Raw genomic sequence first — 25,848 nt, 5'->3', positions numbered from 1 at the left:
CATATCTTCGTGTATATCGCAGATCATCCTCATAGAAGTGTCAAAGGTTCGTTACACATCCTCTTTTTCCTCACTCAATGTCTCTCTCTCTCTCTCTCTCTCTCTCTCTCTCTCTCTCTCTCTCTCTCTCTCTCTCTCTCGTGGATAGTTTTTCCCTGGCAACTAGTCAACCATCTGCTGATCTGTACTTCAGCGCAACTTCCCAGTTTCCTTAAAGATGAATACGTTTGCCTTCTTCCACTCTTTTGGCACTTGACCTTCCTCCGGCGACACTGCGAGCACCTAATTAAATCATATATATATATATATATATATATATATATATATATATATATATATATATATATATAAGCAGTGACGAGGAGCTTCCGATTGAATACTGGCAATAAGTGATTTAACCAGAATGAAGTGTCAGTGTTTGGTGAAAAACAGCTTTGGCCTCGTCTGTATCTTGTAACGTTTAGCAATCGTTGTTTTATATCGGTCTTCATCCTTGACCTTTAAACTTTCTTCAGTGAGGTGGTGTAAGCAAGGGTGAGAGGGATATCATATATGGAGGATTCACATCCTAAGAGGTTTTTCTAAAGACATTAGCTCTTTTTCTTTCCCTAGCTGTGGTGTCATCTTTTACTTTTCCATCGTACGACTTGCCCCGCTTCTTACCACATGCTTCGTCTAATGATAAAAGATTCACTTGGATCCGACATATGTATATATAGGAGGATCAGATACTACAGACACAACCTTCTCCGAACGTCACTCTACGTCATGAAACACAAAAACCAGATTGTGTCACTCGATTGATGTTTATTCCTTGTTTTAAGAGTCCATTTCCCTTATTGCCTTTAAACAAAGTCCACTTCCCTCCTTGTATTAATTCAAAGTCTATCCCCATCCTTGTCTTAACACAGAATCCATTTCCTCCCTCATCTTAAATCAAGGTCCATTTCCTTTAATCATTTCAAAACTTCCAGTCACAGACGAACTCCTTTTCGAGGCCTCCAGACTTTACAAGGAACAGAAACCTAGAGCCAAAATATTAGATAAGTAAGTAGAGAAGACAAAGCAAAAGACTCTAAGCGTTTCTGAAGTGGGAAATCTGCTACTTGAGAAACGTCGAAAAGATATTTCTCTTCTCCTTGAGGAACGCCACCGAAGTATTGCTCCTCTCCTCCTTGAGGAACGCCACCGAAGTATTGCTCCTCTCCTCATGGAGGAACGCCAGTCAAGTAATGCTCCTCTCCTCCTTAAGGAACGTCGGCAAAATAGTGCTCCTCGTCTCGAGGGTTATATCAGCGTTGCTCAGGACCTTGCTAACACTTGTGTGTCTCGGATGAGAGCCGGTTGTTGTGCCCTCGTCAGCCGAGGCGTCAGATCACGTCAGCCTCAGACTGGAAGGGCGTCACTGACAGTGAGGTGAAACAGGAGGTCGCAGGAGAGCGTCACAGGACGGGTCCTGCCATGTAACATGACAGGAGCGACATGCCCTAACACCTATTATAGGATATCCTTCACGTGTGATTGAACACCGACCTCACGGCAATATATATATATATATATATATATATATATATATATATATATATATATATATATATATATGTATATATATATATATATATATATGTATATATGTATATATATATATATATATATATATATATATATATATATATATATATATATATATATATATATTTTTTTTTTTCATTTTTTTTTTTTTTTATACTTTGTCGCTGTCTCCCGCGTTTGCGAGGTAGCGCAAGGAAAAAGACGAAAGAAATGGCCCAACCCCCCCCATACACATGTACATACACACGTCCACACACGCAAATATACATACCTACACAGCTTTCCATGGTTTACCCCAGACGCTTCACATGCCTTGATTCAATCCACTGACAGCACGTCAACCCCGGTATACCACATCGCTCCAATTCACTCTATTCCTTGCCCTCCTTTCACCCTCCTGCATGTTCAGGCCCCGATAACACAAAATCTTTTTCACTCCATCTTTCCACCTCCAATTTGGTCTCCCTCTTCTCGTTCCCTCCACCTCCGACACGTATATCCTCTTGGTCAATCTTTCCTCACTCATTCTCTCCATGTGCCCAAACCACTTCAAAACACCCTCTTCTGCTCTCTCAACCACGCTCTTTTTATTTCCACACATCTCTCTTACCCTTACGTTACTCACTCGATCAAACCACCTCACACCACACATTGTCCTCAAACATCTCATTTCCAGCACATCCATCCTCCTGCGCACAACTCTATCCATAGCCCACGCCTCACAACCATACAACATTGTTGGAACCACTATTCCTTCAAACATACCCATTTTTGCTTTCCGAGATAATGTTCTCGACTTCCACACATTCTTCAAGGCCCCCAGAATTTTCGCCCCCTCCCCCACCCTATGATCCGCTTCCATGGTTCCATCCGCTGCCAGATCCACTCCCAGATATCTAAAACACTTCACTTCCTCCAGTTTTTCTCCATTCAAACTCACCTCCCAATTGACTTGACCCTCAACCCTACTGTACCTAATAACCTTGCTCTTATTCACATTTACTCTTAACTTTCTTCTTCCACACACTTTACCGAACTCAGTCACCAGCTTCTGCAGTTTCTCACATGAATCAGCCACCAGCGCTGTATCATCAGCGAACAACAACTGACTCACTTCCCAAGCTCTCTCATCCCCAACAGACTTCATACTTGCCCCTCTTTCCAAAACTCTTGCATTTACCTCCTTAACAACCCCATCCATAAACAAATTAAACAACCATGGAGACATCACACACCCCTGCCGCAAACCTACATTCACTGAGAACCAATCACTTTCCTCTCTTCCTACACGTACACATGCCTTACATCCTCGATAAAAACTTTTCACTGCTTCTAACAACTTGCCTCCCACACCATATATTCTTAGTACCTTCCACAGAGCATCTCTATCAACTCTATCATATGCCTTCTCCAGATCCATAAATGCTACATACAAATCCATTTGCTTTTCTAAGTATTTCTCACATACATTCTTCAAAGCAAACACCTGATCCACACATCCTCTACCACTTCTGAAACCACACTGCTCTTCCCCAATCTGATGCTCTGTACATGCCTTCACCCTCTCAATCAATACCCTCCCATATAATTTACCAGGAATACTCAACAAACTTATACCTCTGTAATTTGAGCACTCACTCTTATCCCCTTTGCCTTTGTACAATGGCACTATGCACGCATTCCGCCAGTCCTCAGGCACCTCACCATGAGTCATACATACATTAAATAACCTTACCAACCAGTCAACAATACAGTCACCCCCTTTTTTAATAAATTCCACTGCAATACCATCCAAACTTGCTGCCTTGCCGGCTTTCATCTTCCGCAAAGCTTTCACTACCTCTTCTCTGTTTACCAAATCATTTTCCCTAACCCTCTCACTTTGCACACCACCTCGACCAAAACACCCTATATCTGCCACTCTATCATCAAACACATTCAACAAACCTTCAAAATACTCACTCCATCTCCTTCTCACATCACCACTACTTGTTATCACCTCCCCATTTGCGCCCTTCACTGAAGTTCCCATTTGCTCCCTTGTCTTACGCACTTTATTTACCTCCTTCCAGAACATATATATATATATATATATATATATATATATATATATATATATATATATATATATATATATATATATATATATTATACAAACCTCCAACAGCCAGGATCAAACCCCGGAACCCCTGTTGGATCCTGGCTGTTGGAGGTTTGTATTTTCTATGAAGTGCGCGGTCATATGCACTTTATTCGTATATTCGTAGAAAGGGTAGTGAGTGGTGGGATGAAGAAGTAAGATTATTAGTGAAAGAGAAGAGTGAGGCATTTGGACGATTTTTGCAGGGAAAAAATGCAAATGAGTGGAAGATGTAAAAGAGACAGGAGGTCAAGAGAAAGGTGCAAGAGGTGAAAAAGAGGGCAAATGAGAGTTGGGGTGAGAGAGTATCATTAAATTTTAGGGAGAATAAAAAGATGTCCTGGAAGGAGGTAAATAAAGTGTGTAACACTTGGGAGCAAATGGGAACTTCAGTGAAGGGGGCCAATGGGGAGGTGATAACAAGTAGTGGTGATGTGAGAAGGAGATGGAGTGAGTATTTTGAAGGTTTGTTGAATGTGTTTGATGATAGAGTGGCAGATATAGGGTGTTTTGGTCGAGGTGGTGTGCAAAGTGAGAGGGTTAGGGAAAATGATTTGGTAAACAGAGAAGAGGTAGTAAAAGCTTTGCGGAAGATGAAAGCCGGCAAGGCAGAGGTTTGGATGGTATTGCAGTGGAATTTATTAAAAAAGGGGGTGAGTGTTTTGTTGACTGGTTGGTAAGGTTATTTAATGTATGTATGATTCATGGTGTGGTGCCTGAGGATTGGCGGAATGCTTGCATAGTGCCATTGGACAAAGGCAAAGGGGATAAGAGTGAGTGCTCAGACTACAGAGGTATAAGTTTGTTGAGTATTCCTGGTAAAGTATATGGGAGGGTATTGATTGAGAGGGTGAAGGCATGTACAGAGCATCAGATTGGGGAAGAGCAGTGTGGTTTCAGAAGTGGGAGAGGATGTGTCGATCAGGTGTTTGCTTTGAAGAATGTATGTGAGAAATACTTAGAAAAGCAAATGGATTTGTATGTAGCATTTATGGATCTGGAGAAGGCATATGATAGAGTTGATAGAGATGCTCTGTGGAAGGTACTAAGAATATATGGTGTGGGAGGCAAGTTGTTAGAAGCAGTGAAAAGTTTTATCGAGGATGTAAGGCATGTGTACGTGTAGGAAAAGAGGAAAGTGATTGGTTCTCAGTGAATGTAAGTTTGTGGCAGGGGTGTGTGATGTCTCCATGGTTGTTTAATTTGTTTATGGATGAGGTTGTTAGGGAGGTGAATGCAAGAGTTTTGGAAAGAGGGGCAAGTATGAAGTCTGTTGAGGATGAGAGAGCTTGGGAAGTGAGTCAGTTGTTGTGCGCTGATGATACAGCGCTGTTGGCTGATTCATGTGAGAAACGGCAAAAGCTGGTGACTGAGTTTGGTAAAGTGTGTGAAAGAAGAAAGTTAAGAGTAAATGTGAATAAGAGCAAGGTTATTAGGTTCAGTAAGGTTGAGGGTCAAGTCAATTGGGAGGTAAGTTTGAATGGAGAAAAACTGGAGGAAGTAAAGTGTTTTAGATATCTCGGAGTGGATCTGGCAGCGGATGGAACCATGGAAGCGGAAGTGAATCATAGGGTGGGGGAGGGGGCGAAAATCCTGGGAGCCTTGAAGAATGTGTGGATGTCGAGAACATTATCACCGAAAGCAAAAATGGGTATGTTTGAAGGAATAGTGGTTCCAACAATGTTGTATGGTTGCGAGGCGTGGGCTATGGATAGAGTTGTGCGCAGGAGGGTGGATGTGCTGGAAATGAGATGTTTGAGGACAATATGTGGTGTGAGGTGGTTTGATCGAGTAAGTAATGTAAGGGTGAGAGAGATGTGTGGAAATAAAAAGAGCGTGGCTGAGAGAGCCGAAGAGGGTGTTTTGAAATGGTTTGGGCGCATGGAGAGAATGAGTGAGAAAGATTGACCAAGAGGATATATGTCTCCAATTTCTCCTCGTTTCCTCCACCTCTGACACATATATCCTCTTTGTCAATCTCTCCTCACTCATTCTCTCCATGTGACCAAACCATTTCAAAACATCCTCTTCTGCTCTCTCAACCACACTCTTTTTATTACCGCACATCTCTCTTGCCCTATTGTTACTTATTCGATCAAACCACCTCACACCACACATTGTCCTCAAACATCTCATTTCCAGCACATACACCATCCTGCGCACAGCTCTATCCATAGCCCACGCCTCGCAACCATACAACATTGTTGGAACCACTATTCCTTCAAACATACCCATTTTTGCTTTCCGAGATAATGTTCTCGACTTCCACACATTCTTCAAGGCTCCCAGAATTTTTGCCCCCTCCCCCACCCTATGACTCTCTTCCATGGTTCCATCCGCTGCCAATTCCACTCCTAGATATCTAAAACACTTCACTTCCTCCAGTTTTTCTCCATTCAAACTTTCCTCCCAATTGACTTGACCCTCAACCCTACTGTACCTAATAACCTTGCTCTTATTCACATTTACTCTCAACTTTCTTCTTTCACTCACTTTACCGAACTCAGTCACCAGCTTCTGCAGTTTCTCACATAAATCAGCCACCAGCGCTGTATCATCAGCGAACAACAACCGACTCACTCCCCAAGCTCTCTCATCCACAACAGACTGCATACTTGCCCCCCATTTCCAAAACTCTTGCATTCATCTCCCTAACAACCCCATCCATATACAAATTAAACAACCATGGAGACATCATACACCCCTGCCCCCAACCTACATTCACTGAGAACCAATCACTTTCCTCTCTTCCTATACGTACACACACCTTACATCCTCGATAAAAACTTTTCACTGCTTCCAACAACTTGCCTGCCACACCATATATTCTTAATACCTTCCACAGAGCATCTCTATCAACTCTATCATATACCTTCTCCAGATCCATAAATGCTTCATACAAATCCATTTGCTTTTTCTAAGTATTTCTCACATACATTCTTCAAAGCAAACACCTGATCCACACATCCTCTACCACTTCTGAAACCACACTGCTCTTCCCCAATCTGATGCTATGTACTTGCCTTCACCCTCTCAGTCAATACCCTCCCATATAATTTCCCAGGAATACTCAACAAACTTGTACCTCCGTAATTTGAGCACTCACCTTTGTCCCTTTTGCCTTTGTCCAATGGCACTATGCAAGCATTCCGCCAATCCTCAGGCAACTCACTATGAATCATACATACATTAAATAACCTTACCATGAATTCTACATACATTAAATAAGCTTACCAACCAGTCAACCATGCACTCGCCCCCTTTTTTAATAAATTCCACTGCAATACCGTCCAAACTCGCTGCCTTGCCGGCTTTCATCTCCTGCAAAGCTTTTACTACCTCCTCTCTGTTTACCAAATCATTTTCCCTAACCCTCTCACTTTGTACACCACCTCGACCAAAACACCCTATATCTGCCACTCTATCATCAAACACTTTCAACAGACCTTCAACATATATATATATATATATATATATATATATATATATATATATATATATATATATATATATATATCTTTTTTTTTTATTATACTTTGTCGCTGTCTCCCGCGTTTGCGAGGTAGCGCAAGGAAACAGACGAAAGAAATGGCCCAACCCCCCCCATACACATGTATATACATACGTCCACACACGCAAATATACATACCTACACAGCTTTCCATGGTTTACCCCAGACGCTTCACATGCCCTGCTTCAATCCACTGACAGCACGTCAACCCCGGTATACCACATCGCTCCAATTCACTCTATTCCTTGCCCTCCTTTCACCCTCCTGCATGTTCAGGCCCCGATCACACAAAATCTTTTTCACTCCATCTTTCCACCTCCAATTTGGTCTCCCTCTTCTCCTTGTTCCCTCCACCTCCGACACATATATCCTCTTGGTCAATCTTTCCTCACTCATCCTCTCCATGTGCCCAAACCACTTCAAAACACCCTCTTCTGCTCTCTCAACCACGCTCTTTTTATTTCCACACATGTCTCTTACCCTTACGTTACTCACTCGATCAAACCACCTCACACCACACATTGTCCTCAAACATCTCATTTCCAGCACATCCATCCTCCTGCGCACAACTCTATCTATAGCCCACGCCTCGCAACCATACAACATTGTTGGAACCACTATTCCTTCAAACATACCCATTTTTGCTTTCCGAGATAATGTTCTCGACTTCCACACATTCTTCAAGGCCCCCAGGATTTTCGCCACCTCCCCCACCCTATGATCCACTTCCGCTTCCATGGTTCCATCCGCTGCCAGATCCACTCCCAGATATCTAAAACACTTCACTTCCTCCAGTTTTTCTCCATTCAAACTCACTTCCCAATATACATATATATATATATATATAATTATCATTATTATTTTGTCGCTCTCTCCCGCGTTAGCGAGGTAGCGCAAGGAAACAGACGAAAGAATAGCTGAACCCACCCACATACACGTTTACACACGCACATATACATACCTATACATTTCAACGTATACATATATATATATATATATATGTATATATATATATATATATATATATGTATGTATACATACACAGACATGTACATATATACACATGTACATAATACATACTTCCTGCCTTTATTCATTCCCGTCGCCACCCCGCCACACATGAAATGACAACCCTGTTCCCCCACACGCGCGCGACGTAGCGCTAGGAAAAGACAACAAAGGCCTCATTCGTTCACACTCAGTGTCTAGCTGTCATGTACGATGCACCGAAACCACATCTCCCTTTCCACATCGTCCCACGAAACTTTCCATTGATTACCCAAGACGCTTCACGTGCTGGTTCAATCCACTGACAGCACGTCGACCCCGGTATATCACATCGTTCCAATTCACTCTGTTTCTTGCACGCCTTTCACCCTACTGCATGTTCAGGCCCCGATCGCTCAAATTTTTTTCCACTCCATCCTTCTCCTTGTTCCCTCCACTTCTGACACGTATATCCTCTGACAAACACACACACACATTTTATATATATATATATATATATATATATATATATATATATATATATATATATATATATATATATATATGTATATAACATATGGTAGTCAGGGTATAGACTAGATAGACTATCACAACGAAACAAGAACACACCCAAACATCTCTGTATACAAGACGACCCTTATTTGAGTCTAGTCTTCGGGAAAAGGTAATTTCAATTTTACTGAATTTAAAGATATGCAATTAAGCAAACTCCGCCCCCACTCCTCCAGGTAACCAATCGGAGGGGCCCGTCAGCCCTAATGAGGCCGCCTAACTGCTCGTTAAGGATAATGAGGTCATGGACGCTTGACGTAAATTTTCCAGTCTAAGGAAACATTGAGTCCTTATGCTTGTCATATTCCGTGACCGGAGAGTTGTTTCTCTCTCTCTCTCTCTCTCTCTCTCTCTCTCTCTCTCTCTCTCTCTAAAACTTCACCGTTAGCAGGTAAAAAGCTAATCCCACTGTCCTCACTAGAAATGCTCTTATTAGTTAGTTCGTTGACCTCAGGAGGTTACCTGGTAACGCCATCGTCAGCAGGTAACCTGGTAACGCCATCGTCAGCAGGTAGTTTAACCTCAGCAGGTAACCTGGTAACGCCATCGTCAGCAGGTAGTTTAACCTCAGCAGGTAACCTGGTAACGCCATCGTCAGCAGGTAGTTTGTTAACCTCAGCAGGTAGCCTGGTAACGCCCTCGTCAGCAGGGAGCTTGTTAGCCCAGGAGGCCTCACCCGGACCCGTCCGTCCAGCTAATTGCATTAATTCTGTAATTTCATTTCCCTCTTACATATGATCGCAATTATTGTTCCTTGGGACTTGAGGCTCAGGATGGGTGGTACCTCGATTGTGGAATGGAAGTTGGGGTGTGGGACGGGCAGGTGTGGATCAGGGAAAGGAAATGTGGAACAGGGGAAAGAGGATATTGAATAGCGGTCATGGATCAAATGCTTTCTTCGCATGAGGGGAAAACAGGAATGATTCACATCGGAAATGTAGACTGGATGAGATATTGAATATCTTGGACTGGGATCAGTGGATTAGTGGAGTTAACCGTAGATTCAGGTAAATAACGTATGGATTAATGAAGGAAGTTCCGAATTAGTGAGGCGAGTTGTGGATTACCGAAGCGAGCTGTGGATTAGTGAAGTAAGATTTGGATGAATAAGCTTTGGATTACTGAAGGAAGATTTCCATTGATAAAAGGTTTGTTTTAGTGAAAAAAAAACCCTCACGTGACTGAGGTCAACTTGAATGAATGCAGGAAGTCTTCAGTTAGTAAAGTAAGTTAAGGATCGGTAAAGTTCCATGTTTACGTTGGTGTTCCCTGATTGGATGAATAGTGTGACCTTCAACCGTACAATTAGGATGGAAGGGTCATGAATAATTACCTCATCTGGCTCAAGGCTTCACCTCCCTGGCCTCCTGTCTCGAGAGTTATGTATGATGACGCCTAGACATCTATACATATATCTATATGTATACATACATTCATGCATGTATGATATACGTGTATGTATGTGTTTATAGGCATGCATGCATGCATAAGTCCAGATATATGTGTGTGTATATATATATATCTTTCTTTCATACTATTCGCCATTTCCCGCGTCAGCGAGGTAGCGTTAAGAACAGAGGACTGGGCCTCTGAGGAAACATCCTCACCTGGCCCCCTCCTCTGTTCCTTCCTTTGGGAAAAAAAAAAAAAAAAAAAAAAAAACCGAGAGGGGAGGATTTCCAGCCCCCCGCTCCCTTCCCTTTTAGTCGCCTTCTACGACACGCAGGGAATACGTGGGAAGTATTCTTTCTCCCCAATCCCCAGGGAAATTCTGGGAGCCTTGAAGAATGTGTGGAAGTCGAGAACATTATCTCGGAAAGCAAAAATGGGTATGTTTGAAGGAATAGTGGTTCCAACAATGTTGTATGGTTGCGAGGCGTGGGCTATGGATAGAGTTGTGCGCAGGAGGATGGATGTGCTGGAAATGAGATGTCTGAGGACAATGTGTGGTGTGAGGTGGTTTGATCGAGTAAGTAACGTAAGGGTGAGAGAGATGTGTGGAAATAAAAAGAGCGTGGTTGAGAGAGCAGAAGAGGGTGTTTTGAAATGGTTTGGGCACATGGAGAGAATGAGTGAGGAAAGGTTGACCAAGAGGATATATGTGTCGGAGGTGGAGGGAACGAGGAGAAGAGGGAGACCAAATTGGAGGTGGATAGATGGAGTGAAAAAGATTTTGTGTGATCGGGGCCTGAACTTGCAGGAGGGTGAAAGGAGGGCAAGGAATAGAGTGAATTGGAGCAATGTGGTATACCGGGGTTGACGTGCTGTCAGTGGATTGAATCAAGACATGTGAAGCGTCTGGGGTAAACCATGGAAAGCTGTGTAGGTATGTATATTTGCGTGTGTGGACGTATGTATATACATGTGTATGGGGGGGGGTTGGGCCATTTCTTTCGTCTGTTTCCTTGCGCTACCTCGCAAACGCGGGAGACAGCGACAAAGTATTAAAAAAAAAAAAAAAAAAAAAAAAAAATATATATATATATATATATATATATATAATGCATCATTTACACACATACACATACGATTCATACACACAAGCAAAGACTCTTACTTACCTTCCTCTTCCAACACCCAGTTCGATCTACAGGGACCAGATCCCAAACGACCAAACTTACTGTAGAACAAAATAATGAACAAGTAACTTCGCCAGCGAAAAACTACAGTGATTTCAAAATAGAATAACAAAAATGAATGGCCACAGTGACCCCTCCCCTCTTCCCATTCCCATACAGGTCCTCCCCTCCTGTGATGTAACCTCACGTGTTCTTCAGAAAACATGAGATACATGTTAGCAGAACTGACCCCCTTGCGTCTAGAATATGGTATCCAACATGTACCTTCAGAGTCGACATTATGCTTTAGTCAACGACGAATATAGTCCATACAGACCTCTGGGGTATTTCTGTGCCGGCCGCTACGTGTTATTACTAATTCTTGGGGGACCTGATTACACTTCGTCATTTACAACCCCCTGTTATAAGTCTATTGTTTCATGGTAATGTATAGGAAACTGAACCGTACGTCTCCGTGGTTTGACCTGCTGTTGGTCCGAGCTTTCGATACCTGTCGGTCATCTATGCGGAAGCGACCAATCAGCTTGTAAGATTTCCCTATATACGTCGAGCTGTGTTATTATTGGCTCTTATGTGGCTTTGGCTCGTTCAATGGCTGGCCAGACCTGGTGCTGTTTACAGGCACTTCAATTCTTTAAGCATGATGGTACCATCGTGCTCGAAGCTACAGATTTTGTTACCGTACAACTATAGCTATAATACTCGAGGGTCGTGCTCATGGGTCGTGTCGTCGTGGGTCGTGCTCATGGGTCGTGTCGTTGTACTTAAGGGTCGTACTGCCGAGTTCAGGCGTGTAAGAGTTGCAGGAGTTCCATTATGTTTGTCTTCTATTCATTTTGCTTTGACCATTTGATGTCATCACACTTCAGAACAATGTATATGAACTAACAATGCAATATTGCAGCTTTCCACCAGAACACTGCAATGCTCTTGGATCTCCCTCTTTTCATTAAGAACTTGTCTTCTTCATATACCAGCTCGTTTATTAAATACACACCTTCCACATCTTACCCTGAACTATTTCCTCATTTCTAGTTGAATTAACGCTATTCTTCTCAGAATTATATATATAAAACCTTTCCTGAACTTATGAGAAGATGCACTGTTCTCTATAGGATTTCTATAATCCGTCACAAGGGGCTAGTATTGTCCAATAATGGAAAAAAAATCGGGTTATTACTCTCTCTTAGTGTCGCACTGTGTACCCAGAATCGACTACTAACGCCTTACGGCGGCCGCATGGCGAACTACAGAGTATAAACATATTATCCTCACTCTCGACTGAATTAAGTTCGGCCCAAATGGGGAATCCGGTCTTCATGCCGGTAATTCCGATGGTTCGGTAAACTGAATATCGGATAAGTGGAGCTATCCTATACATGACGTCTGTGTTTACATGCTTATTTAGATGGGGTATTATAAATGAAGATGCGAGGATATCAAGATGTTTCAAGTGTCGTGTCTCTAAACTCATGCCCAAGGCAGCTGGATTAATCGTTGCAAAAACCCCTGTTTTTTTACGTGAACAACAACAAACTCAATTCTGTAAACGTGGTTCATTAATGCTCTCAAATGCCGGTTACCTAAACGGTGAAAGATATCTAACCGAATTAATATCTCTGAGTGGGTTAAACATCAAAGGCTATACGCCCTGTAAACTCCGAATAGAGATGCCGTATCAACCAATCAACAGCACGGATGAAAACGCCCTAGCCAATCGGCGCCACTTGAGAACACCCACAGCACCTAATCATCAACGCCATTTAATACGTCGTCAGCCAATGAGAATCTCGGTTACCAGAAGCTAGCCATTATAAGATCGTTACATACACCCTGATGATAACACTGTAAGGCCTGTAATCACAGGAACGAGTCACAAACGTGTTTCTGGTGCCTGAACTCTCTCCCCTTGACCTCAGATCCTGAACTGAGCGAACATTAGACCGCCTAAAGGAACAGATTCTCTCGTGTGTTTTGTAATTAACGCACTCCACAGAGGCGCCCCCCTGCCTACCTGCACCCTGAAACAAAAGACATACGACTCCTACCCGCGGGAAGTGTAAACACCGAGACACAGATAAGAATATTCTAAGCTCTGGTCTCTAACAACGTGGCCTCTGATCTCTCTCTCTCTCGAGAGAAGGTCGCCTCATAGCCCAGCGCTTGAAGTAGGCCTTCATTATTGTGTGAGGCTCGGCACACAAAAGACTTTATCTTTTCAAAGAAGCTACACACACACAACGTAATCCCAACAGTGTGAAGCGTGACGGAGTAACCAGCTCCACACAGTCATTATTTTCAGCGTAGCGGGATGAGACCTAAGCCCTGGACAGCATACAAGCTAAACAAGGATTCTAAAATGATTTGAAATTTTTCTTTCCCAATCGAACATTCCTGGGAAAAGGTTAATGGACTCGGTTCATGCCAGCAATTAATTCATTCATTATTTCTTTACCTGGTCGTTCAACAGTTCAGTGATTGACTAATTAATGTGTTACTACTGATTGCTTCAATCACCACGTGGAAGTTGAATAATAGAGAGAGAGAGAGAGAGAGAGAGAGAGAGAGAGAGAGAGAGAGATTCGGTAAATATAATTGAAACTATATTGACTTGTTTGATTCAGCTGACTTATATCTATATTGACAGTATTTTCATTTATTACGTAAAAGATTTAACGGCTGTTAGACTGGTTCATCACCTGTTACACAACAGGTAACAGTCTCCCGGGCTAGCTGGGATCCACTCTTCCCTTCCGGGTCGGATCAAACTACCAGAGGCATTGAGCCGATCAGAATTCTAGTGTTCCCTTGATTTTATAAGACTAAATTTCAATGTCTTATTTTTTGTCACTTCCTAAGACTGACACAGTTCTTTTAACCCATCGACGGTGCCTCTGAGTATGACATCACTATTTTCTATGTGTATTAGAGACCAAAAGGAGATAAGATTGACAGTCTATAATTACAAGCGGGAAAAGATATAAATGAATGTTGCCGATGTAGTTTACGATGATATTCTTGAGGAAATTCTGCGGTGATCTTACTGACTTCGTCTTTATGATGGTGTTTTAGGCATCCTCCATGTTTAGAGAATCCCAATTGTCTTGGTGGGATCCCATTTTTCTTGGGGGTCCCACGTCTCTTGGGGTCCCCTTTGTCTTGGGGTCCCCTTTTGTCTTGGGGTCCCCTTTGCCTGAGGCCCTACTTGCCATAGGGAGTCCATTTATTTTAGAGTCTCCCTCTGTCTTGGAGTCCCAACTCGTCCAGCGACCCCAGTCATAGTGCGACTCGCCCCTTTTGGCGTATGGGTGTAATGGATAGCCAGGTTCGATGCTTTGGGGTGCCACAGAGAATGGGTTATGTGAGAATGGTACCAGAGGTGTAGTTACACACACACACACACACACACACAAGGGACTTAGTGGTATAGTGGTTAGCGTTGCTGACCATGTGCTAGAGACCAGAATGGGTTCGAATCCTGGTCGTGGCTGTCGGCCTACACCCGACCTAGGAATTAATGCTCCCTCTTAGGCTGGTCGGTAGGTAGGTGGGTACCTGGCTCAGGCTGAGTTATGCACGTGTCCATACATACAGAACAGTAAAGATACGGTACATGTATACAAGTTAGAGACGAGGCAACACGAGTGTAGGCTCACTCTCCGTAACACACACACACACATACACGGGGCTCTGTACCTGCCAAGCCCTGGGGGTGCGTGTGTCGCCTGGGAAAACAAATGACACTCTCACAGACCCTGGCCTCTCCACCTCTCTCCTCTCCCACCTCGAACTTTCTGCCTCCTACCTTTCCCACCTCTTTACTTCTTCCATCACTCCTCTTCTTCCTCCTCCCGCGTTCAATTAGATCAGAGATCTAAGATAGACTATTAATGTCTTCGTTTACACACCCTCGTAGTAGACCATCAAGTCTAGTTTCTAGTGAATTCTTTCTCTGAACCTATGTAATCTCGGAAGATTTCTTGACCCCTCGGCTGAGGTAACTGCACTGCTCTCAGAACGTTTTCTGTGGTATTTTCTATGGTTGTCCTCGATCTTGTTTTCCATGTGATCATTTATCCCCGACCACCTGGGCAACAAGTCTCCCATCTCAGCCACCATTTGCATTCAATCAGGTTTATAAAATTCTCTAGTAGTAAAATCTATAGTCTCTCTCTCTCTCTCTCTCTCTCTCTCTCTCTCTCTCTCTCTCTCTCTCTCTCTCTCTCTCTCTAATCCATAATTGGAACATTACCATAATCCTTAATTGAAACTGATAAAATCAGGACTGGAAGAATGATTGACATTGCAATCCGGAGTATCTACGCTCCCAGAACTTCCTATCAGCAATACACACCCAATGTGCAATATACACTGAGAGTTATACACAAATGATATATACCATACGTATATCTAATACCAACACCTGCAACATGGTGCAGTGGGAACTGATAATGATTCATATACATAACATCGTCCACAGGACTGATACCAATACAAAAATAATAGATAGCGCATTATCATGCACAAAATAAACAAGAGATTGTTTGGGGGGAAGACTGTAAACAAGAGGTAGTTGGCAGGAGGGGGGGGGGGCGTAAAGCTATCTCCCCGTACTGTATGGAAATCATGTCGGTATATACGTACGTAAGATCGAAAACTCGCTGGTGGATGATGAGACATCCAGCGTAATTGTCTTTTGGTGGTACCAGGTGTTGGTGTGTGCGGCGACATGTTGGTAACGCGTCTCATCGTGTTATTACAGGCTTCGGCTTCGTCCACAGACCAACAGCTGTTATTACCACAGCAGATGGTCGTAACCCAAGACAAAGCCGGACTGTTTGTTCGTTTTACGTCCCTTCCTCGTCCTTGCTTATTTTCTAGCCTTATATATATATATATATATATATATATATATATATATATATATATATATATATATATATATATCACGAATGTAGTGCACAGTTAGGAGAATTTCCACTGGACACACAACACTCGTTTGACTCTCTCGTTCTGACAAGTAAGCACCAGGAACAAATAAACAATGGCCTTAATTGCGCACAATCACTCAGGCTGTCATGTACACACACACACACAAACATATATTCATTATACTTTGTCGCTGTATCCCGCGTCAGTGAGGTAGCGCAAGGAAACAGACGAAAGACTATATATATATATATATATATATATATATATATATATATATATATATATATATATATATATTGTATATATATGTGTGTGTGTGTGTACTTGATCTAAGCTTTATATATGGACAACTATGAGGTGAAATCCCCACGTGTTGAATTATCCTAACGTTGCATCGCCATTACTGACTGTCAATGAGGGGTCGTTGTGCCTAACAACCAATTAGAGCGGTAATGAGCGAAGGGACGACACAAGAGGCGTAGCCCATGAAGTTAGTGTTCCCCGATGCCCTGATAATGAAGTGCCTTAATATTATTATATCATCACATGATGTCCATCGAAACTCCCTTTCTTGATGTATTTCTCCTGATCAGCAAGATAATGACAAATCGCGACTGATCATTGAGAGTATCTGTGGAGATGTACACAATGCATCTCTTTGGGGCCAAGGAAGAAAGAACCTTCAAAAGTTTGGTCAGAGTGAGAACATCGATTTCCCGGGCGCCGTAAGGATATGTCTCCCCCAATGCAATCATGGCTTCGAACGTACCAGACAAATGCATTACAACTCAGTGATCAAAGGATTTTGAAACCAGAATTCTAATCATAAGCCTTTCATGATGATGAATGCCTCCGTAGCTATGATTAGCCTTAAGGTTATATATAATTGATTAATTGTACAGTCGCAGACTTCCTTTTATGGGATTTCCGCAGCTTCAAAGTTGTGTTCCATTCAGAATCAGGGTAATTATAAACTCCCTTGGAGTGAGAAATTCCATTTCGTCCGATATATATATATATATATATATATATATATATATATATATATATATAAGTACTAAGAAGATTTTGCCAAAAGGCAGGTCAAGCTTCCATCACTGACATAAGAAAATTCTCAAGGTACGAATGATGATGAGTCGCGTGGAATGTGTGTTGTCAAGTGTTGTGTGAGAGATCGAGTGATTGTATGTTTGCGGCCTGAAAGCCAGGAGTCCAGAGTGTGGCTGAATTGGAGAACAACAGGAAAGCAATCAAGACAGATGGAGTGAAACTTGACAGCCTGTGAATTGCTGGTTCACTGCGAGGTCGCTAGTAACCCTCTGGACACCAAGGTGGGCAGTGGCGATAGTACCGACTTCCCGTAGAGAAAGATAGAGAGAGATAGATAGATAGAGAGAGAGAGAGAGAGAGAGAGAGAGAGAGAGAGAGAGAGAGAGAGAGAGAGAGACGTAGTCAGTCAAGTAGACATGAAGACAGAGCATCTTAGACAAAAACATTACGAGGAACTCCCACACGAAGGCCGACAGCGCGCCACACACACAGTCTGCAGCAGAAGTCTTGACACACAAACATCCACACGTGCTGACACAAACTTCCACGACGCTGGTAGAGCGACAGTAATTAAGAGCAGAGTTCGTATTCTCCTCTAGAAAGTCCTGGAGGTTTGAAGCTTGACTCCAGAACATTTTCTTCTGCTCTAAGTTTGGCAAAACTAGTTTGGAACTTGCATGAAAATTAAGCAGAGACATATTGCGGAAGTTTTAGTGGATGGCGAAATCTCAGGTGACACGTCTTCTCCACTTTTTAAACACTTCTGGCATTCGACGTAAAATCTTGCCCGATTCAAGGAAGATTTGTAAGATGATCTAGTCCGCTTCCATCGTGTCTAGCAACTTTTTTTTTATGTCAGCTGAGACTGCACGGACAACTGATTGCCCTAAAAGAGACCATCTCACTATATATATATATATATATATATATATATATATATATATATATATATATATATATATATAGTGGTGGACTTGATTAAGACATTCAGTTGCCCGTGTCGTCTCAGCTGTGAATCAGGTATTTGCACTATATATGAGATACTTAAAAAAAAAGGAACATGGATTTTTATGTGGCATTTATGGATCTGGAGAAGGCATATGATAGGGTGGATAGAGATGCTTTGTGGAAGGTATTAAAGAACCTATGGTGTGGGAGGTAAGCTGCTAGAATCGGAGAAGTTTTCATCAAGGATGTAAGGCATGTGTACGAGTAGGAAGAGATGTGATTGGTTCCCACTGAAGGGTGGTCTGCGGCAGGGGTTTGTGATGTCACCATGAGCGTTTATCTGAGGTTGTTAGGGAAATAAATGTTCGAGTTTTGGAGAGAGGGGCGAGTGTGCAGTCTCTTGGGAGTGGGAAATAAGTCTGTTGTTGTTCGTCAGGTACAGCTCTAGTGGCTGATTTGACTGAGTAACTGCAGAAGTTGGTAACCGAGTGAAAGAAAGCCGAGAGTAAATGTGAATAAAAAGGTTGATAGCTTCAGCAAGGGTGAGGGACAAGCGAGTTGGGATGCATGTTTGAATGGAGAAAAATTGGAGGTGATGAAGTGTCTTGTACGCTCTTAAGGTAGGATAAACAGCTAGGTTGACTGTGGACCGATTGCAGCAACAACTATATGAAACGATGCGCCTGACCCCAGACTGCTCTTGAACACTCCACGTTCAGCGACGCTAACTGCTACACCACGGAGGGCCGTAGATGTTTAAATCTTACTCGCTTTTTACTCATCGTATTGGTTCTGTATACACGTCCGTCACACACACACAAGTACATGCCAATAGCACCTCCAGACAGACGTCAGTGGAATCCTCACATGTACCTGTTTAAGGCTCCCAGAAAAAACAGAAAAGGAAACCGTAATCTTTTTCCTCTTCGTTTGATACCTAAATCAATACCCAATGGAAACCATTACTTTTTTTCCTCTGTTCGTTTGATACACAAGTTAATACCCAAAGAAAACCATTAAATACCTAAATTAACACACAAAATAAACCATTAATTTTTTTCTGTTCGTTTCATGCCTAGATTAATACCCAAAGAAAGATAGTTTACATCGCTCTTTAAACTTTAAGGAACTCTGATGATTTTGATATCATATATTGTTTTCTACGTACGTTTAGTATCTTTACTTCCTGGACATCTTTGTACGTAAGCGTGTGAAGAGAAAACGTAGCAATTAAAACCAACAAGAAAGAAATAGAGTAAAAAGAAAATGGGGAGCTTTGGTCGGTACCAGTGGCGCTCCTAAGATGACGCTGTCCTTTGTTTCTAGTGAGGCAGGGGACATGGCCATTATTGTGTGGCAGGAGCGAGACACCCCCTTATCTCTCCGTGCCCGCTACTATGTCTTGTTCCCTCTTTCTTCTTTATCTCGCCATGTTATCCCTCACTTTTTTCCCTCGCCCATCAATCTCCGTTGTTTACGTCTAAACCCAATTCTTTTTTTCTTTTTCCCGCCGACGAGCTTTGGATCTTTAGCTATCCGGGTTTTCTTCTTTACTGAGAAAGCTCGCTCTCTCTCTCTCTCTCTCTCTCTCTCTCTCTCTCTAATAGATACGTTAGCATTCGTATGTGGGTAGTTCCATTCTCTCTCTTGTACACTACGTGTATACTTCAGTGTCAGTGTTGTCGAGTAAATTAAAAAAAAAAAAAAGGGGCTTGTGTCCACGTTCCTGAAATTGCTGCCAGGGAAGAGAAGTTCCATCTCTTTCGCCTCTTACAGTAAACCGATGATCTTTTCCGTCTCTGATCTTTTTCGCCTACTACAGATTAATATAAACCAATCTCAATGCCTGTCCTCTTACAGTGAATCAGTGCTCATAGTTTGTGTCCCCATAGTGAACCAGTGTTCCATGTTCTGCATCCTCGCACTGAACCAGTGTTCCATGTTTTGTGTCCTCGCACTGAACCAGCGTTCCATGTTCTGTGTCCCCACACTGAACCAGCGTTCCATGTTCTGTGTCCTCACACTGAACCAGCGTTCCATGTTCTGTGTCATCATACTGAACCAGTGTTCCATGTTCTGCGTCATCACACTGAACCAGTGTTCCATGTTCTGCGTCATGACAGTAATCCAATGCCCATATCTTGCATCCTTACAGTGAACCATTCTCATATTTGTCCGCTCATACGACGAACCAAGTGTTTGTTTTGCGTTCCCGCGGTAAAGCCTAGACTGAACGCAGTTTGGCGATATGTTATTGGCTTTAGTAGGGGAACAATAGAACGCGATCTATCGTCTCTGGTAATAAAAGAATCTTTACAAAACTACTTTCAGGCGTTTTAAAAATCTCGGCCACCAAGCCATAAAATTTTATCTTCTCTTCAGAATAAATTTCGCGATTTATGACATCGGGGAATCGGGATGATATGTGAATATTGTGGAAATTTACTTCCAGATTTCTATCAGGCTGAGAATGGCCTATGGTGTCCTTCAAGTGAAACTAACCGGTCTCTGTAATGGCTCGTTTCCCATGAGTCATTTCATTTTTTTACCTTTGTCAAGGTAACTGATACTACATCTTTATTTCTTTTAACTCCAATGGCTGAGGAACTCCATAACATTCTCATCTTCCGAACTCTGTATTTCCAGAGAAACCAATCTCTGTTGATAGTTAAAACCTGCTTATTGTCAGTGAATCGTTTTCTTCCTGTAGAAACCTATACATATGTTCTCTAGAACTTCTTGGATGCTCTTCTGTTCCTAGCACAAATGATCCATAAACTCATCATATGATTTTTTAATAGAAAAATTGTTACGTTATTTGTTGACCCCTTGCTTCTATCATATTATTCTAACAAATAAGTATAGTCACATTCACCATTGTATTTACTGTTATTTAAGCCTTTCACTTTAGATGTTATGTACTATTAAATCTATACTAGAATTACTCTCCTCTTTATCATTTCTGTCACTATATTTGTTTGTTTACAGTGATGTGGCTGAGGGTATCCCAGTTGACAACCAGAACTTCGTGCACCTCGTTGCCTGCACCCAGCTCATGTCCAGGGAACTCCGCAAATGCAAACGGCTCGTGCAGACCTTACCCGTCGATATGACAGAGTATTACGGTGAGTTACACATTGCAGTGGCTCGCACAGACCCTCCTCATCGACGTAACAGAGCGTAATGGTGAGTTACGCTCTGTTACAGCTGTTCCTACCGACTCTCTCTCGTTCTGTAGAGAGTTACGCCCTGAAATGGGATGTTCAGACACTAAGTCGACACGAGAGGTTTTACGACTTGCTTTAAGCATTTTTCTCTTTACCAAACCTGGTAAAAAGGTTTATTGGTGAGGCCATCCATGTGATGTACTAAGTAGCCTTGTACCTCCCTCGCTTCCAAGGTTCAAGTCCACCAATACAACACCCACGTCGGGGGGGGGTCCAGGTGTTCACTGTGTTATTCCTCAACTTCTTTGCCTTCCTTTCATACTTTCTACCGAAGCTTCTATGATCATAGAGACCTTTCAGTGGTATGCTACATCTCCTACGTTAATTGTATTGCGATTCCCACGTAGATTGCTGATTGAATCATTGATTTTTCAATAGAGATCTTCATAAAGTCGTAGAGATCTTCATAAAGTCGTAGAGACTTTAGTTTAAATGGAGAAATTATCTGAGCTTCCCCTAAATTTCTAATGGAATCGGCAAACGGGCTTACCATCGTTTTACGATGAGAATTGTTCGATATAATTTAGTATTATGGAATAATAGGTAAATGTAGCATGAAACTTGTATACATTGACAAAAAGTAAAACATATTCTAAATCTTTAACAATTGCGAGGAATTTCTATTGAACTCATCGTTGATGAAGAGTCGAGGTGTAGATTTCCAGCAGTTTGGATCTCTGGGTATCCTGCTCAAGAAGATGTAAGTGGGTTGTCAGTGAAACGCTTGTCCGAAAATACGAGGTTTTATGATTACCATCTCGTATGCATGACGAGCTGGCATGCCGGATGGAATGATTGAGTCATTCCTCTGCAGCCTCGAGTCTTTTCTTGTTCCCGATACCTAGTTGTTTAGTTGGTTCATTGAGTTATAGGCTTAGTAACTGACGTAGTCATTAAGGCTGTGAATGTCAAGTTCTTGACCATCTTCAGGCATTCAGTGATTCCAAGGCCAAACACACCCCTACTGTGTGTATGGTCCTGCATATTATTGTGTTTCTCGTGAGATCTATGAATCGTTCTTTGATCAAACGGTCAGTTTACGTGACTATCTGTCCCGGACCGACAGTGACTTCAGTGAACAGACACCTTGTCGAGCATGACCGTCTCTGGACAACAGGGAATCTCCATAATTCATCTAAGTTTTGCTGTTGTGTCCATCCTCCATTAATATTACTGGTTGTCTTCTGCTACATTATACCATGATAGAGTAGTGAGGTTGATGCTGATGGATGTTGGCTGGCTACTGGCGGTATTCTGTTCACTGTGGCCTAGTGATCAATATGTCTTTCACATTCTTTCCCAGTGGGAATAAATCTTGCTCAGAGAGGGACATCTCTTCTTGTGGTCTCTCTGACCAGCGACCAAGTGATATTTCAAAAAAATCATCTCATTTGATACAAGATATTCATTAAGTGCGACAGGAAATACGAAGATACAGGAGAAAGGACCAAGAAATACGAAGAATTCCAAGATTGAGAACTGTACAGCCCCTGATAATGAGTAACTAAATCCGAGAAAAGTTTTGGCCCAGATGAAATTCAAGGAACGTTGAGGCCGAGGGAGAACCTAGCAATTGTTAATCTGAGGGCCAGAGGGACATAGAGAAAGGGGAACCTCGCAAGCAAGAAGGAACCAAGATACGGATAAACCACAGCTCAGGAAAAGACAGAGTTCTTCGGGGAGAGTGATCTATATAGCATCAGTTGCCTGTGGGAACAATGCCCCTGGAACGATGGAGGAATTCCATGAGGACAAAGTGCTCTCTTAGGTTAGCTTCCTATCAACCATCAATAGTCAGGTATCGTTAGCTACGGCCTCGCTGCATTACGACCTAATGGTCTCTTATCGGCTCTCAAACTCCACACAGTCGTGCGGGTGTGTGTTTTTTTCTCTCTCCCTCTCGTTCTAGCTTCTTTAATCCTCCTCACGAGCCTTCCCCACACTGATGGTCCACCTGATGAATCTCGAGATACTTTACGAGCAGTTGCTTATCTTATATGTGCGTAACGAGATTATATATATATATATATATATATATATATATATATATATATATATATATATAGTGTATGTATATACATGTGTATGTGAGGGGGTTGGGCCATTCTTTCGTCTGTTTCCTTGCGCTACCTCGCTAACGCGGGAGACAGCGACAAAGTATAACAAATTTATAAATATATTGTATATGTGTATATATATATATATATATATATATATATATATATATATATATATATATATATATATATATATATATATATATATATATATGCCGTTCCCTATGGAACGCAGTAGCACCAGCAACACTCGAAGAATGACCTCATTAGCTAACTGTCAGATATAATGTACCGACACCAGAGTTCTATATCCAAGCACCTAGAGCATCTCTATCAACCCTACCATATGCTTTCTCTGTTCTTATAAAAGCCATACACAAACCCTTCTATTTCTCAAACATTCCCCAAAGCTAACGCCTGATTCACACATCCTCTGTCACTTCTGAAACTTCCCCAGTCTGATCATGGTGGATCTTACCGTCTTTATAATCGGTGGTCCTTTATATAACTTACCAGGTACCCTCAACAAAGTTGTCGACCTGTAATTCACACATTCACTTTTGTTCTCCTCGCCTTTCTACAGTCGCACTATACTGGCATTCCGCCAGTTTCTAGGGACTAGCAATCAACATCATCATCATCCCCTTCCTTGAAAAATTCAACTGCAATCCCATCCACTCCAGTTGCTTTTCCACATTTCACCTTATGCAAGGCATTTACCACCTGATCTCTTTTCATCGAACCTCTCGCTTCGCATGCCTCCACCTCCTAGTCATCCCATATTTGCCACCCTATCATCTGACTTTAAACAGCCCTTCAACATACCACTCCATGTCTTAATCTCTTCCTTGCTTGTAACGACCTCACCTCATTTCTCATTTGCCTTCTTTTCAGCCCTGCACCTTCCTCTTTCTTCCTTACTGCCGCTTCCTCCTCTACATCTTCCAATCATACGCACCTTTTCCCTGTCGGTAAAACATGCTGCTTTCTTTTCCCTTTCAGTGATCGCTTATCTTCATGTCCCACTACTCGCTACCCTTTCTTACGTGCCCACATCCTACCTTCACACACACACACGCGCACACACACACACACACACACACATGAATGCACTATACCCACAAAGGTAACATTTCAAACGCTTCATACTATTTAGAAAATATTCCCAGAAGACGTCTTAATCACAGTCATGGTCTTCAATAACAAGAACACTTCATACCAGATTTAAGAATCCATTGTGGAATAATCAGTCTGCAGTTAGTTGAAAGAGACGTAGAAATAAATTGTTCCCCCCAAAGAAAGAAAAATAATTAGATTTTTCAATATGATTCAAGTCATGGAGGATTTCTTTTTTGCAAGTTTTGAAGAAAATTTAACTAATTGTTTCTTTCGGCCGAAAATGATGAGGTCGCATTCAGATAGTTCTGAAGTGAAGTAATTACAGTGTAGTTATTTCCACTTGTGAAGTTGTTCCCAACTTTTCGTTTTCTTTGCAACATATCTATAAGTATTTCAGGCATACTAAAGGGTGTTCCCACTATATGAAGTTGCCTTTTTAAGGAATGAATCAACTTTTACGACTCCAGACCAATCCAATAAGATCTACGATAAAATCAAGATAATCTAGTATACTCTGGTCAAAACTAAGTCTATATCACCCGAAATATAGTTCTATTATTACCGCTATACCTGTTTCTGATAAGATTAATGTATGTAGCCTAGTTATAAGACTGGACATCTGAGTTCGTATATTTTAGATATCATTGTTTTCGGGTTCTACCTCTGGCACGGGCAGACGATGCACTGCACACCCAGCTGTTCATCCCTTTTATTTTTGGTAGATAAATTGATACCACTTGTGTTCGGGGTCATACACTACAGCGGCCACTGGCTTAGCTAAGCGGTGGATTGTAGTTGCGTTCGAGTTAACCCAGGAGACATGGCTCTCACTGACAGGCCAGTGATCCTACCAGGGGTGTCCATGTCCAGAACATGGTCCTCACTGACAGGCCTACAAAGCCTACGTTGAATTGTTACGTTACTTTTATTTCTTTTCGTTTTTATACCAGAGAGGATTGTCCAACTGAACAAAACGCTTTTGTTTATATTCTGATCGTTTTTCTTAGGATTCCGGACGCAGAATATGCGATAATTGTAAAGAACAAATCATAGCGAGGGCAAAAAATATAATGGTTTCTAACTGCCTTGTGTAATTTGCTTGAATCCTAGATTATATGAGGGAGATCCCTGCCTACGTCAATGAGGGAACCAC

General features: G+C 42.1%; 1 protein-coding gene across 1 annotated transcript in view; it reads left to right on the top strand.

Annotated features, from left to right (window-relative positions):
* LOC139765053 (uncharacterized) overlaps nucleotides 1-25,848 on the top strand; it is a 564,355-nt gene that overhangs the window by 517,142 nt on the left and 21,365 nt on the right. The window contains exon 5 of the mRNA XM_071692137.1: nucleotides 21,281-21,417. Coding sequence (XP_071548238.1) covers nucleotides 21,281-21,417 — 137 coding nt within the window. The remainder of the gene's footprint in view (nucleotides 1-21,280; nucleotides 21,418-25,848) is intronic.

This window comes from Panulirus ornatus, chromosome 52 (genome assembly GCF_036320965.1).
Source record: "Panulirus ornatus isolate Po-2019 chromosome 52, ASM3632096v1, whole genome shotgun sequence".
Classification (NCBI taxonomy): domain Eukaryota; kingdom Metazoa; phylum Arthropoda; class Malacostraca; order Decapoda; family Palinuridae; genus Panulirus; species Panulirus ornatus.
Note: the sequence above shows the minus strand (reverse complement) of the source record. Positions and strands in the feature narration are given on the sequence as shown.